Below are 16253 nucleotides of genomic sequence, written 5' to 3' on the forward strand. Positions count from 1 at the left end.
TTCACATGTTAATATTTCTAAAATGAGATTCATCTTCAAGAAATGTATATACCTAATGTGATACTGTTCCTTTATTTATTTATTTAGTTAGTTAGTCAGTTAGAAAAGAAGCTGTTATTTAGAATTATTTTAATGGCTATTTGTATGAAAGCTCTGTTAAAATCTTTTGGTCAGTGTTTCATTGGATCATTTACATATTATATATATTTTATATATCTTATATGTACTCTTACTATTGAGTTGTAAGAATTTTCTTTCAATATTTGTCTCAATGTGTAGTTTGTCTATTCATTTCCTTTCTAGTGTCTTTGAAAGATCAGGTGTTTCAAACCTTAATGAGATTTCTTTTATCAATTTTTTCTCTTATAAATCATGATTTTTTTGTCTTATATAAGAAATCATTGCCTATCCCAAGATTACAAAGATTTTCTTATATTTTCTAGATGTTTTATAATTTTAGCTTTTACATTTAAGTCTATTACACTTAGAGCAATAGACTCTAAGTGTAATAGACTTAATGTTTGAGTTCAATTTGAGTATGAGTTCAATTTCATATATGATTTGATGTAAGGGTTGAGGTTTATTTTATTCCATACAGTTATTCATTGTTCTAGTGCCTTTTATGGAAATAACTATCCTTTTCCCCATTGAATTATCTTGACTCTTTATCAAAAATCAATTGAACAAGGCCTTCCCTAGTGGTCCAGTGGTTAAGACTTCCCCTTCCAATGCAGGGAAAGCGGGTTTGATCCCTGGTCGGGGAGCTAAGATCCCACATACCTCGCGACCAAAAAAACCAAAACATAAAAGAGAAACAATATTGTAACAAATTCAATAAGACTTAAAAAAAAATGGTCCACATCAAAAAAAATTCTTAAAAAAAAAAATCAATTGAACATATTAACTCTGGGTCTACTTCCTAACTTGGTATTCTTTTCCTTTGACATATGGCAATACATATTGTCTTGATTCCTGTAGCTTTATAGTAAATTTTACATTTATATTTATAGTAAATTGTACAAGCTAATTCTTTCCCCAAATTATGTTGCCTATTTTAGGCCTTTTGCCTTTCCAAATAAATTTAAAAATCAGCTTGTCAATTTTTCCCAAAAAAGCTTGCTGGGATTTTGATCACTAATCAGTGGAAGACAAATTACAAGCACAGTGACATACCTCTACACACCCACTAAAATGCTAAAATTATAATGACTGACATTATCAGGTACCTTGGTGAGGGGCGATTTGGAATAAGTGGAACTAGGCAGCATTGCTGATTAGAATAAAAAGTGGTATAACCGCTTGGGAAAACAGTTTGTCAGCTTCCTAAAAAATTAAATATTCACTTACTGTATGATCCAGCAATTTCACTCTTAATTATTTACCCAAGAGAAATAAAAACTTGTGTTAGCACAAAGACTTGTACGTAAATGTCAACAGCAATTTAATTCATAATAGCCTCAAACTAGAAACAATCCAAATATACAACAATAGGTGAGTGCATAAATAGATTATATTGTATTTATACAATAGAATAATATTCAGCAATTCAAAGACATGAACTACTGGTACGTTAAACAACCCAGATAAATCTCAAAAAGATGCTGCTTGAAAGAAGCCAGACACAAAAGCGTACATACCATATGATTCTTTTTATATGAAAATCTGGAAGGGACAATTCACATATATAGTGATAGAAAGAGGGTCAATGTTTGCTGGGAGTTGGGGTAGGGTTGGAAATGGACTGGGAAAGGGCAAAAAAGAAACCTTTGGAGAGGTAATGAAAATATCCTGTATCTTGACTGTAATGAGAGTTACACAGGTATATACATTTATCAAAGCCTATTGAATAGTATAGTTAAAATACGTGCATCTAATTACATGTATATTATACACCAATAAAATAAATTTTATATTTAGTACAGTGAACCCATATTTCCTTCCTTCTTGAAACACTCCTCTTTTTCAAGAATTTTACACTTTCATGGCCTTTCTCCTGACTTTCTTGGTGTTGCCTCTTGGTTTGTTTTATTAGTTCCTCTCTATGAGTGTCCCAGGGCTTAGTCTTCTCTCTTCAGTTTGATTGAAATACTATCTACAGTATTCAACTTTTATAGCTCCAGCTCAGCTCTTTCTTCTATGTTAGAGTTCCATAAATTCATCTTCCTACTTGACATCTCCAATTAAATGTATCATATGCATCTCAAAATTAACATATCCAAGCTGAACTCATTTAATCTTTCAAACCTGTTTCTCCCTCACTCTTTGCTTCCCCAGTGAATAGCACCATTGTATACCCAGTTATTCATGACAGAAGTTTGAGAAACATCTTATATACCTCCCTTTCTCTCGCACTTCAGATACAGTCTATCAGCAACCCTTAACCATACCATACGTATTAGTTAGTGTTCTCCAGAGAAACTGAACCAACAGGATATGTATATAGAGAAAAAGAGGTTTTATTATAAGGATTGGCTCACATAATTATGGAGGCTGACAAGTCCAAAATCTGCAGGGTGGAGTGGCAGACTGGAGAAACAGAAGGGCTAATGTTCCAGTTTGAGTTCAGTCTGTCTACTGGAGAACTCTCTCTTACTTGGGGAAGGGTTAATCTTTTAATTTTATTCAGGTCTTCAACTGATTGGATGAGGTCCAACCACATATTTAAGGGTGATCTGCTTTACCCAAAGTCCTCCAATTTAAACATTAATCTCATCCAAAAACACCCTCACGGAAAACCTAGAATAATGTTTGATCAATTAGGTGGACACCATGGCCCAGCCAAGGGACACATAAAATTAACCATCACATCGTATTTAACCTCTCCCCTCCTTCTCTACCATCATTTCCCCTGTCCTAGCCACCATCGTTTTCAGCCTCCCACTTCCATTCTTTTTTGCCTGCAATCCTCACTTTACCCAACAATCAGAGTTTACTTTTTTTAAGATAAATCAAATCACACTGACTCCCCTGAGTTCCTAAGCAGCTTCCTGTTCTACTTAGGGTAAGGTGCAATCTCCTTATCAAGGCTACCATGACCCAGTGACCCGGTCCATTCTACCCTGGCAGTCTCACACCATCCCTCTCTCCCTGCTAATCATCACCTCTAGCCAGACTGCTCTGCTTTTGTTTCCTAGAACACAGCCAGCTCTTGCCCACTTCAGGGCTTTGGACATGCTGTTTCCACTGCCTCATCTTCTCCTCCTCACTTCTTCCCACAGCTTCCTTCTTCTCACTCTCATTTCCAGTGTTTCTGTTCATTCCCCATCATATCTCACCTAAACAATAACTGTGGCCTCCTCGCAAGAGGCTTCACCTTCGCAACTTCTTTGTACTCAGCAGTATTGTCAGTTTTCTTTTTAAACTGCAAATTTAGTCTCTAAAATATGTCTAATATAAAGTTCTTAACCTTTTTTGTTCCATAGATCCTTCGGCAGCTGACCAAGAATCAGCACTCATTATTCTCCTTCTCAGAATATTGCCTGAAAATAATCAAATAGTATGCATACAATTACAGCACAAATTATTGTGAAATAAGTTACTGAATTTTTTCAAAAATTTGTGATACAGTTATCAATGTGCTTCTTTGTTAATAACACGATGTAGCAGTAGATCTCATCACCAAAATTTTGAAGATGAGATTAGCATAAACATTTTAAGGTATCTGTAACAACTGTAATATGAAATAAAAATACCTAATTTCTTTTGATAACAGGGTCACAGGTATTGCTAGTACTGTAACCAAAAGTGGGGTCCAGCTGCTCACCGCTCAAAAGCCACTAAAGAGGCCAGGTTGGTGGAAAAGAAAGTTTGCTTTATTTTGGATGCCAGCAAATGGGGGGGAGGGCGGACGCCTGCCCAAAGGCGGACTCCCCTCCCATCAGTCAGGGGGCAAGAGCTCTTATAGACAGAGGGAGGGGGCTACATGCAGAAATAATACAGTCAGATCTGACAGTCATCTTGAAATTGGTCACCAGTGGTCTGACCTGCATCATCTTGATTGTTTTAGGGAAAGTTAATCTTCAGTTCCAGGGCAGGTTTGTTTCCATTTCTTTGAGGCCAATTCTTGGAATTGTGTCAGCTTATGTCACGGCTACAGCCTGGTCATCATGTAGTTAACTTTTTCCACTTGGTGGGGGGTTTCAGTATCTATAAGACAGCTAACAGGATATAGCTCAGAATATTATCTATAGCCCTTAAGGAGGAACTAAAGGTCCTTGACTATGCTTAATGACTAAACTATTATTATTTGGTCTCCTTTGACTGTTTTCCTTTGTTTCTGCATTTTCTCACTTGTCCGATTAAACTTATTCTTTGGCTAAATTTCTTCCACAGACAAAAGGCAGGCTGAGGACATGGGGGTGGGGGGGGAGGACCATAGGGTCCTGCTCCGTTTCAGTACCACTATATTTTGTTAGCTACATTCATAATTGAAAGTGTTATGACTCAATGTTTCTTTCCCCCCAAAAAATTCGTAGACTAAAGCCCTAACTCTCAACATTACAGTATCAAATGTGAGGCTTTGGGGAGGTAAATAGATTTGGATGAGGTCATGAGGGTGGAGCCCCCATGATGGGATTAGTGCCCTTGTAGGATGAGAAAGACACCAGAGCTCTTTCTCTCTCTGCCATGTGAAGATACAGCAAGAAGGTGGCAATCTGTAAGCCAGGAAGAGTGTCCACATCAAGAATCAAATCTGCTATCACCTTGATCTTTGATTTCCAGCCTACAAATCTGTGAGAAATAGATGTCTGTTGTTTAAGCCATTCAGTCTATGTATTTTGTTTTAGCAGCCCAAGAAGACAAAGACAGAAGGAAACACTATAATAATTATTATTTTACATAATAATCAGTAAAAATAAAGATGTATTTTATTTTCCATCTAAGTTTACAAACCCCTTGAATTCTATCCCAGTTGGATTCTAGTAGTTGAGTCCCTATGTGCCAATTATTTTTACAATAAAGTCAAAACTCCTTAGTTTTCTAAACAATTTACAAATAATTCCAGCACTTTTTTCCAGCCTCATCTGTATACAAAACCACATATCCCCTTATAATCTAATCTCCAGACATACAGACCTCTTGCCATGTCCAATTCTATCAAGTTGTTTTGTGTCTTTAAGTCTAAGGGTGGTCTCTCTGGCTGGAATATCTCTCTCTAACTTCTTCACCCAACTGTCTTCTTCATCACTTAAGACTAAGCATTTCTGACTTCTTCCTGTCCTCCAGGAAGCCTTTATTATTCTCTGCACAGTCTAGGTACACGTCTACCTGGTCCTCACAGAACTGTTTACTCCCTCCCCTACGGCAGCCCTCACAACCCTGCCCTGCCCTTGTTTCATGTCAGCATCCTTTAACTGTATGGATCATGTCTTATTTCTTGTGCTATCGCCTGTGTTTAGGGCAGTGCAAGGGTTTAATACATTTCTGTGGAATCAATTGATGTCCTGAAACTGTAGCAGCTTCTAGGCTCCTGCAGAGTAGTCAGAAAACAGAGACTGAGCATGTATAACTAGGAGAAGTGAGTCCATCTGAGTTGCCCTGGTAATGGCTTTAAAGTAGCAGATAAGGATTTGAACTTGATAATATAAAACATGACGCAATAACACCAACTTATGCATCACAAAGACTATTTGGAGAAAAGGCCAGCAAAGAGGAGAGGCAAAACAACATGACTTTGCCTGTTCAGGAATACAATAAAGCCCCTTTCCAGAGCAGGCCTGGGGTGCTGGGTAATCATCCCTATATTCAGTGATACCCTCGTTAAATGAGTTCTTCCTATATCCTGATTCCTTTAGAAAAAATCCAGGATAGATACTAGTGACAACTGGTTTTATTACAGCTGTTAAGGTGAGGCTTCAGTGCTTTTGTTTTTATTTTTGTTTTCAATTTTTTATTTCTTATCTCACTTTCTACACTGTATCGAATTATTATATACACTTATATATATATATACGCACACACCATACACATATTAAATATGTATATATGTATACATGTATATATACTCATATTTACATATATGTGTGTGTATCATGTATAAATATATATATATGTGTGTATATATATATATATATATATATATATATATATATAGTGTCTTTCTCATCTGGCAAAAAAATTACACTAATTTTTATGTTATTAAACACCCACTCTATTGCAGCATAACTGTAACATACCCAGGGTAAGTATTTAAAAATATTTGTTCAACATAATTTGCTCATAGGAAAGGATCCATGTTCATTAAGATGTATAATTACTTTCATACCATATGCTGTTCTGTTGTAAAATAAGGTTTGATATTTAAAGGTGATACCTATGCTTTCAAAATTAGATCACATCCAATATCCCATTCTTCTAAATACACAACATGCTTTATGACTTTCACTCTGAGTTTGGGGGTGGGGAAAGTGTCATTGGCATCCCTGAAACTCACTTCCAACCTTGGCTACCATGTTTTCCTCCTCAGTAGCCATAATGGTATTGTCCCTCAGCATTTTCAGTTTGTTAGTTAAATATTGAAAATATCAAATCAACACGTGAGGGAAGAATGAGGATATACTATATACCTTGGAGAGCAAATCACCATGCTTATGCCACAGATATTGTGAAAATGTCCAGGGGCCAAGGAACCAGGACCAACTGGGTGGGAGGTTACTGGAGCTGGGGCAAGAAGGAGGGACTGATGTATCAGGAATTTTTTACATTGTACATGGCAGAAGCACCATTCAAACTAGCTCAAGCAAAAATGAGAATTAACACATATAACTGAAAGGTCCAAGAATAGTACTTGCTTCAGGCATTGTTAGAACTAGGCGGCCAAACAATGTTACCAGGACTGTGTCTCTTTCCATTTTGGGGGTAGGCTCTTTCCATGTGGTGAGAAGACAGTCATCATCTGTGAAATGCATTCACTTGTCTAGAAATGCTACCAGGAAAAAAGTTTTTTTCCTGCTATCTCTGGCAGAAAATTCCATGGGAGGACTGGCTTAAGCCAATCTCTGTGTCCAGGAGATGTATGGTCTGATTGGCCAGGCCTGGTCCTTATATCTATGCTATGTTGAGGAGGAGAGGAAAAGATTCTGAGTCAGCTCCATTAAAACTAAACAGCATAGATTCAACAAAAGAAAGAGGTAGTCTATTGCCAGAGGAATGGAAAGGATGTCAGGTGGGCAAGAACAACAGACGTCCACTGCTAAGTAATGTTATGAGACACTGCCCTATGGATAACTCTATTGTTTTAAAAGTGATAAGGTCAAAAAGCATGTGCCAAATTTAAATAAAACACTTAAGGTAAAATTTGTGATTACAGTTTTGAGAGAGAGTCATTCATTTCCATTTACTGAGATCCTACTAAATGCCAGGCAGTGTCTTAAAAGCTGGAAACAGAAACAAAAGAGAGAAAGTTCTTAATTTCATGAAGCTTATAGTCTAGTGATGGAAGATAGGTGAATAAAGCAACTGAGCAAAGGATACAGTATTTTAATGGAGATAAGACTTATCTCTGCTTGAAATACTTTCAGAGGAAAGGGTGATAGAAAATATTGAGCAAGCTGCTCTTGGGAGGCTCTGATGAGAAGGTGATGTTTCAGAAACGACTTGAAAGAGCCACGTGGCTTTCTAGGGAAGAGCATTCAAGCAGAAGGAATAGCAGGGGCAGAAGTAGCAATGGAGGACTAGGATGCAATGTCAGGAGTGGAGCAAGCGGGGACACTGAGGAGGCTGCTGTGGCTGGAATCTCTCAGCCACCATTGAGTGACTGAATCAAGACCTGAGAGAGTCATGTAGCCATTGTTACCCCAAGTTCATCACTGGGTAGATACATGAGAGTGCTAGGTTCTCAGGCAAATACTTCTCTCTCTTCTCGGACAAGGGGCCTGAGTTGCAACTTGGAGCTCCCATGGGAAGTTTGCAAAACCGAAGGAAGGGAAAAAGAGGTAGAGAGTGACAGGCAAGAATCAAAGCCCTTTCATTCATTTATTCATTCGTCCATTCGTGCATTCTTGAAGCATTTATTTCATATCTGCCTGCTATTTTCAGACACTTGGGTAACCAGAGTATAAGACTAAGTAGGACAAAAATCCCACACCTAAGCAGTTTGCAGTCTGGCAGGAATCGTTTTTGCAGACAGGGTGGGCTACTTCAGGGAGGGGAAGGCAGGATTCCTCGGTCCAGGCTGGCAGGAGTTTAGAAATTCGGCAAGGGCAGCACTGCAGAGCACTGTTGGTGACCCCAGTGCTAAGGCAGAGGCTGACTTCCTTCCCGGGTGGAAGCGATACTTAGAGCCTTCCCTGCCTCTTGCTGCTGTTAAGAGCTGAGACCCAGGTGCTGCTCACCCTGCCACTGCCTATCCCCCCTTGCTTAATTAACGCTCCTGGGTTTCTAGGTGCTACCCTATTCTACTTACTAAAGGGAGAAGGGGGAAGGACCATGAGGGTAGAAAAAAAAAAAAAAAAAGACAGACACAAAACTCTTCCTTTTGTTTCTACTCTGCATCATTTTTTCCCTAATATGGTGGGGAATTTTAAAAAAGCATAAGTCTTCCCTCCAGGCTTAAAAAAAAATTCCAAGGGAGAGAGATACCTTCTTTTTACTTCACTGCATAAAATGAAATATCCATCATCTTCTTATCTAGAGTTTAAAAATAAATTTGTACCAATGGTGTACAATCAATGAGCCCTTCATGAACATGAGTTTTGAAGTGACTGAGTCTTGCTTTATAACCGTGCTCTCCCCAGCATGGAGATAAACACAGCTGGGACGGGTGGTGAAAGCCCGCCAGGCATCGCAAACAGGTGGTTTGGTTTGGCAGCCCTAGATTATTCTTGTTTATTTTTAATTTATTTTCAGAATGTTAAGGTAGGTCATGAATTCTTTACATTTATTTATTTTATTTTTTATTTATTTTTGGCTGTGTTGGGTCTTCGTTGCTGCGCGCGGGCTTTTTCTAGTTGAGGGGAGAGGGGACTACTCTTCATTGCAGTGCGCAGGCTTCTCATCGCGGTGGCTTCTCTTGTTGCGGAGCTCGGGTTCTAGGCGCGCGGGCTTCAGTAGTTGTGGCGCACGGGCTTAGTTGCTCCGCGGCATGTGGGAACTTCCCAGACCAGGAATCGAACCCGTGTCCCCTGCATTGGCAGGCGGATTCTCAAGCACTGTGCCACCAGGGAAGCCCAGGTCATGAATTCTTCAGTTCGTCCCAGCCCTGACCAACTTGGAACCACTCCATGGTGTCTATATCTGTCAAAAGCAAGGAAACTTTTGGGAATATTAGGCATTTAATTCTCAGGTCCTCATGGGCCAACCCACTCTCAAGCCTTACAGTCCCTGAGTATCACCAAGACCTCACATAATCACAGCTGCCCAACCATCATTAGAAAATGTTTATCTAGAGAGCACGATTCTAGCATTCCCTTTGGGAGCAACAGGGCCAGGGTTAGGGTGAGGGTAGTGAGGTATATCAAAAAATGAGTGATCAAGATAAATAATATTTAATACAATATTTTAAAAATCAAAATTAATGTAAAAATGTCTATGATAAACATAATATTAAAATTTCAAATAAAAAATTTTGTTTGTTCTTTGTTTCATGACCCTGCATTATTGCACAATGGCACCATTCCTTCCCCATCAACCCTCAGCTCCCTGGCCTGGCAACATGGCCCATGTCCACCAGCAGGTGGGTTTGTGAGAGCTGACGATGGTGTGCCAACTGATCGGGCAACGTGGAGCTTTCTATATAGTTATGTTTTTTATTGTAGAGCTTTTATTAAACTTCCCATTTGGTTCAAAATACAGAATGATATCTTAATAAGTGTATACAGAATTGCACATTTTTCCTTTTACCTCAGGCTTCACTAAGGCACTGGAAAGCAGCCATGGAAACCACAAGGTCCTCTCTTATTTAGCAGTCTGAATGAAAATGTCTGCAGTGTGGAAAGCAGTTTACAAAATAATGTGTACAGCATGAGCCTATTTTAGCTTTAAAGATGTATCTATATACACATATGAATATAGCTTAATAGATAAGTGGATAATATATGGGAAAGGAGGAAGGCAGATAAGCACACAGACAGTCAATATGAAGATGTAGCTCTAAATGGTTAGATGCTCAGTTCTGGGTGGTAAACTGTAGATTTTTAACTTCTTTTTTAAATTATATTTTCTACCTTTCTACAATGAAAGAGTATTATTTGGGTAATTAAACAATAAAATTATTTTAAGCTTCTTATGACACTCCCATGTGCTTTCATAGCCTGATTATATACAAGGCAATGTTAATCGGCAACATTTTTCTTTGTGTGGAGGCATCTCGCTTCATCAAAGATGTACTTAGTAAGGTACCATCTGTGACACTAAATATGCTGTATTTACCAACAAGGACGCATACCTGTAAAAAAACAAACCAGGTAACCAATCTGCTAGAAGATGTACATTTAAAATGTCCTTGCCACTTTAATAAAATTCTCCAAGAACATTTAATGACTCATCATTCTCATAGCTATAATCTTGCTCTCATTCCTTATGACTGTGAATTTCTTTCTAGGAAGGAAGCACAAAATTGCAGTTATATACAAGTAAATATGTGACTGAAAGAGGTGGTGAGTGTGGATGCAGCCTTTTCCTACATGATAGGCAGGCATGAGTTTTAATACCCTAGGGAAAAAAGTGAGTTCTTTTGAAATAAAAAAAGCCCACAGTTTTAATGTTCATTAGCTAACATTTAGCAAAAGGGTCACCAATCATTAAATTATTTTTATAGGCAGCTTAGCAGAAGCTGTTTCCATGACAACAGACAATGTATGGAAGGTAAAAAAAAAAAAGTTAATGGACTTTGTGGTGAGCTTAATAATGCTCTATGGAAATCATTCATTAATCTGATTTTCCTGTTGCTCAGGATTCCAGGCCAACTGCAAAACCAGCTTTCCTGGGACTGGCTGATGTTGGAAATAATGCATTTTTGAGAGCTCCAGTGTGCCTTTCTCTAGGGAGTTGAGATAGAGAGATCGGTAATCCCCCCTCAGTCTCTCTTATGAGCTGAATATGGGAAGAGACTACTACTAAAAAAAACAAAAAACAAAAAACAAACAAAAAAAAACCTTAGATCACCTCAAAGTAACTACGGAAAGTATAGGTTTGGTCAGAACAGCAGGCACAAGTTTTATCCTCATTCTCTTCTGGAATCAACATCAGCAGGTTTGCTCATGAATTAAATGTTATATCAGAAAAAGAGGAATCAGGCTGCTTTCTAGATTTCTGAACTAAGCCACTGGGTGGATGATGGTGGAAAAGGTTGAAGGATGAGCAAAGTGTGTGTAGGGCAATGGGAATAAAAGGTTCTATTTTAGAAACCTCTTCATCTTCAAAGAGATCAAATGTATTACGTCATGCCAGAACATTTTAGACCTAAATAACATAGCTCGGTCCAAAGAGTTTACTTCATGCAGACATGGCCATGGTTTTGTTATAAATTGAATATTGGGCCTGGTGCCCAGAATATAATCTTATTACCACCTGAAAGAATCACTTGTCACTGTTGAGGGATTTTTAACTTGTCCTCAACCTAGTTTTTATTTTTTAAACAGTAATCCAGATGTAGATGTTTTAGAGTCATCAAATTCTAAACAGAATTTAGAATCTATTTGTTTTTGTATCTTGAATGGTCTATATTTCCCAGTATCACCTGACTTTGTGTGTGTTGTGTATATATTTGAGTCACATTGTTTTGTACCAGTGTGAGGGCTGCAGTTATCCTTGGCATGTCTTTTAGGATCATTACAAGCCTCTCTGATGTGTCTTCCTCCATTTTTATAATTCTATTAAGGAGACAAGATTTTAAAAATCAAATAAAAATAGATATTCATAAGTAAAAACAAAATTCCAACTCTGACACAACTAGTAAGACCACTGAACAGTGTATGTTAATATAGACTTAAAATGTCATATGCTATTATTTTCTATGAATATGGATTCAGTGGAAGAAGTTTAGAATTATACTTTGAAGGAGTTGAATTGTGTCAGGTCACAGGAATGTTGCTTTGAAGTGTAGATTGGGGAAAGAAATGAAAGCATTTATCCTACCAAAAATCTTTGGGGTAGGGGCTTCCCTAGTGGCGCAGTGGTTGGGAGTCTGCCTGCCAATGCCGGGAACACGGGTTCGGGCCCTGGTCTGGGAGGATCCCACATGCCGCGGAGCAGCTGAGCCCGTGAGCCACAACTACTGAGCCTGCGCGTCTGGAGCCTGTGCTCCGCAGCAAGAGAGGCTGCGATAGTGAGAGGCCCACGCACCACGATGAAGAGTGGCCCCCGCTCGCCACAACTAGAGAAAGCCCTCGCACAGAAACGAAGACCCAACACAGCCAAAAATAAAATAAATAAATAATTAATTAATTAAAAAAAAAAAAATCTTTGGGGTAAAACAATTCCTAAAGCAATATCCTGACAATATGGCTCCAACCCATGGATAACATTTTTCAACACCTTTTCTCACATCTGATGAGACCATAATCCGATCAAAATTGAGTCCCAGGTACTTGCAAAGTCTTCTGTGGAAATCACACCAACTCAGAATAAATTCAAAACTCTTTAATTGTTTTAATATGTTATTGATGCTTTCCTTTTGACTTTTTTGTGCTTTTCCTTATAAACCTTTTTCCTCATGATTTCTTCTTCCACTTAGTGTCAGTGGTGAGGAAAAACCCCTTGATCCAGTAAGGACTCATCTTTCACATGACATCAGCTTTCTTCAAAGCATTAACTGGGCACCAGCTCCGCACAAAGCTGAGCAGAGTTACCAAGGTGTAGGTTGTATCTCCTAAGATCACTTATTTCCATGATCTTCATTATTTTGAAGGCTGTGACACAATTTTCTCTTCCTTGTTGGGAAATTCTATGTGCAGATGAATGCAGAAAGCTTAAGGGAGTCCATTGGCAATGCTTGTCTATGAGAATCAGGGTCAGGACAGAGTATGACGTGTTAAGAATTTGTACTAGGATTGACTTAGGAAATTTAGAGGGAAAAAGAACACCATCAGATGCTTCAAGATTTAGGGACATTGTTTTGTTTCTCATGGGAACTGTTTACCTTCTAGTAGAGGGTATTAGAAAACAGAAACTGGAAGGAAATTTGAAAAGGATAGATGTGCTAAATATAGACCTTTTCTTTGTATACTATCACCATTGGCAGGAACAATGATTATGACTAATCAAGAGTCTGTCAGCTGCTTTGTGTGGGGATAAGTCTAACAGAAGTTAATAAACTGAAAAAAATTAAATGGACCATGTCAATACTTGGGTTAAAAATAAATTATCTAAACAAAAGCCTGGGGGTTTCTAAGAGGTATGCATGTCTTACATTATTTAACTTTGCAAAACCTAGAATAACTTTCCATTGGATACTTCTCCTGAGTCATGAAAATACGCTGAAGTGATTTTAGTAGAAGCAAGTCTTAGTGGCTGATATGGGTTGAATTGTGCCCCTCCTCCCCCAATTCACATGTTGAAATCCTAACCCCAAATACCTTCAGATGAGACCTTATTTGGAGACAGGGATTGGACAGAGGTAATAAAGTTAAGGTGAGGTCATTAGGGTGGGCCCTAATCCAATATGGCAAAAAGGGGAAATCTGGCTATTGAGATACCCAGAGACGATGTGAAGAGACATAGGAAGAAGATGGCCATTTACAAGCTGAGGAGAGAGGCCTGGAACAGATGCTTCCCTCACAATTCTGAGACGGAATCAACCCTGCCAACACCTTGATTTTGGACTTCAAGCCTCCAGAACTGTTAGCAAATAAATGTCTGTTGTTGTTTAAACCACCCAGTCTGTGGTACTTTGTTACAGCGGCCCTACAAAATAAAATAGCACCCAAGAGCCCCATCAAGGACCTATGCCATTGGTTCTGACTGAAGCCTTATGGTTTCATCCATCTTCTCTTTGTCAGGGTGGTTGGTGTCAGACTGGGAGGCCAGAACAAAGATAAAATGTAAGAATCCCAGTGTGTCAAACCAACTCATAAGAAGGTGGAACAGAAACACAGAGCCGTTGGGAGTTTGATTACTCTCATGGTTTATTAATATTCAGATTGAAAAAGGAGCCTTAGAGCCGCAAGTTAACGCTAATTGGCACATTTGCTTTATTTGTTTATTTTCAAAACAAACTGGGTTTTGATTTTTTTCCTTTTTGTTCATTCCATCACATTGAAAAGGAGGAAAAGAAAAATGGTTTTGAATTCACTCGGTATTTTGGACTCCTCAGATGAACGGAACATTGCACACACACTTGGAACAGAGAGAGATAGAGAGGAAAGTGGACTCCCACAGGGCCACACGCACCAGATCAAAAAACTTGGATACAGTGCAAGAATTTCCCAAAATGATTGGATCATCATTACCAAAAACTCGCCATAACAACACCAAGAAACAAAAAATGTTTAAGCCACACTGTTTGACTTGGGATCTTTCCTGCTTTTTTTTTTTTTTTAAATGTTTGCCACACAGAGAGAAAGAGGGCTAGTGGGTGGGAGAGGACAGACTCACAGACGTGAGCAGGACAGGAAGGGAAACTTCAGAGAGGAGTTGAGAAGAGGGTGAGGAGCGACAGGGTTCAGGAGAGGGGAGAGTGGGGACGTGGAAAGCCATTTCTTAAAGTTCAGGCATGTTCTTGGTCCGCCTCGCGTTCTTCTCCTTTACCCTCATCCTGCCGGGCACTTTCCTTAGGTTTGGTTTCGTCTACAGCTTCTGAAGAAGAAAACAGATGGGGTTAGGGCGGGGGAAGCAGAGTTAGTATTTTGTCTCATCTGTTCAGATAATAGTGCAATGCATTTCTTCTTTTCATACCACTTCATAAAAGATTTAAGATAAAAAGAGATTATTGCTATCTCAGTAATGTAATTTCCAGGTTCAGAAGAGTTTACCCCCAGGAAATTGTTCAGTGACACATAGAGAAAAGCTCAGGAACAAAGCTGTGATATTGTGGGCGAGGAGTTCACTAAAGAGAAACTACCATGGTCTTTAATCTCTCAGCCTTACAGTTAAGGTATCCACACAGGGGGGGTCCACAACGATCTTCTATTTCTTTTGCATTAATGTCAGACTTATCATGACAGATACTTTATGTGGATCATTCAACATCCATTCCAACTCTCTCACCCCTTATTTCTAGTATTATAAAGGCTGGAAAGTGCAATACTTGCATTTTCAGCTCCCCTTGGAGCTCGGGATGTCCATATCACACAGTGATGGCCAAATCGATAGAGACAGACTTCCCTGGGAAGGCTCCAGAGGAGGTGTTTGCTCTTTACTTTCTCCTATTCCTGATGACTGTGACATCAAACAATACCTGGTAGTGTAGCAGTCACCTTGTGACTATGAAGATAAAAACTATACACTGAGAATGGTGAAGCAGAAAGATAGAAAAAAACCTACTTGTGACCAACCATACTACTCCTGGACACTTTTCCTCAGACTTTTTCTTATTAATGTGAGACAAATGACTAACTTCTTTAAGCCACTGTAGTAGTCTTTAGTTTCTGGCAGTCAAAAACATTCCAAATGAGTACACTTATCCGTAGGGCAAGTGTGTTTTGCTTAATAAGAAAGACTTTGTTTCTTTTTAAAGGATCATTTTTCTCCTTAGGAAAGAGGTGATTTTCTAATTACTCTTCTGCCTGGTTTCCTGCTAGAACTCAGTCAACTGATTTCACACTACAGACGGCTTACTAGTATGCCAGCTAATGGAAAGAGAATTTGCCTTGACATCACATCTGTTATTAAACTAAACTCCTGTATCAGGGTCCCCAAGACTCCCCCCAGGTTCAGCGATTTGCTAGGAGGATTCACAACACTCAGCATGTAGTCTTACTCATGGCTACCATTTACTACAGTGAAAGGATATAAAACCAAAAAAAGCAAAGGGAAAAGTTGTATGGGGCAAAGTTTGGAGGAAACCAGGCACAAGATTCCATGAGTCCTCTCCCCATGGACTCATACAAGATGTGCTTAATTCCTCCAGCAATGAAGTGTGACATGTGTGAGATGTCATAGACTAGGGAAGCTCACCTGAGCTTACAAGTCCAGGGTTTTTATTGGAGACTGGTTGTGTAGGGACCCTCTACCTAGCATGTACCAAATCCAGACTCCCAGGAGGAAAACAGATGTCCAGCATAAACCACATTGTTGGCGCAAAGAGTTTAGGCACAGTGAACACTCTTTTAGGAAGTGGTGAGAACCCTCTCAAAATTCAAGTTCCCAGATGCCAG

General features: G+C 39.0%; 1 protein-coding gene across 1 annotated transcript in view; it reads right to left on the reverse strand.

Annotated features, from left to right (window-relative positions):
* Window positions 1-14261: 14261 nt before the first annotated feature.
* GAP43 (growth associated protein 43) overlaps window positions 14262-16253 on the reverse strand; it is a 43154-nt gene continuing 41162 nt past the window's right edge. Inside the window, exon 3 of the mRNA XM_068545667.1 lies at window positions 14262-14733. Within this exon, the coding sequence (XP_068401768.1) occupies window positions 14645-14733 (89 nt within the window). The 3' untranslated portion in view covers window positions 14262-14644. The remainder of the gene's footprint in view (window positions 14734-16253) is intronic.

Source organism: Eschrichtius robustus, chromosome 6 (genome assembly GCF_028021215.1).
Source record: "Eschrichtius robustus isolate mEscRob2 chromosome 6, mEscRob2.pri, whole genome shotgun sequence".
NCBI lineage: Eukaryota > Metazoa > Chordata > Mammalia > Artiodactyla > Eschrichtiidae > Eschrichtius > Eschrichtius robustus.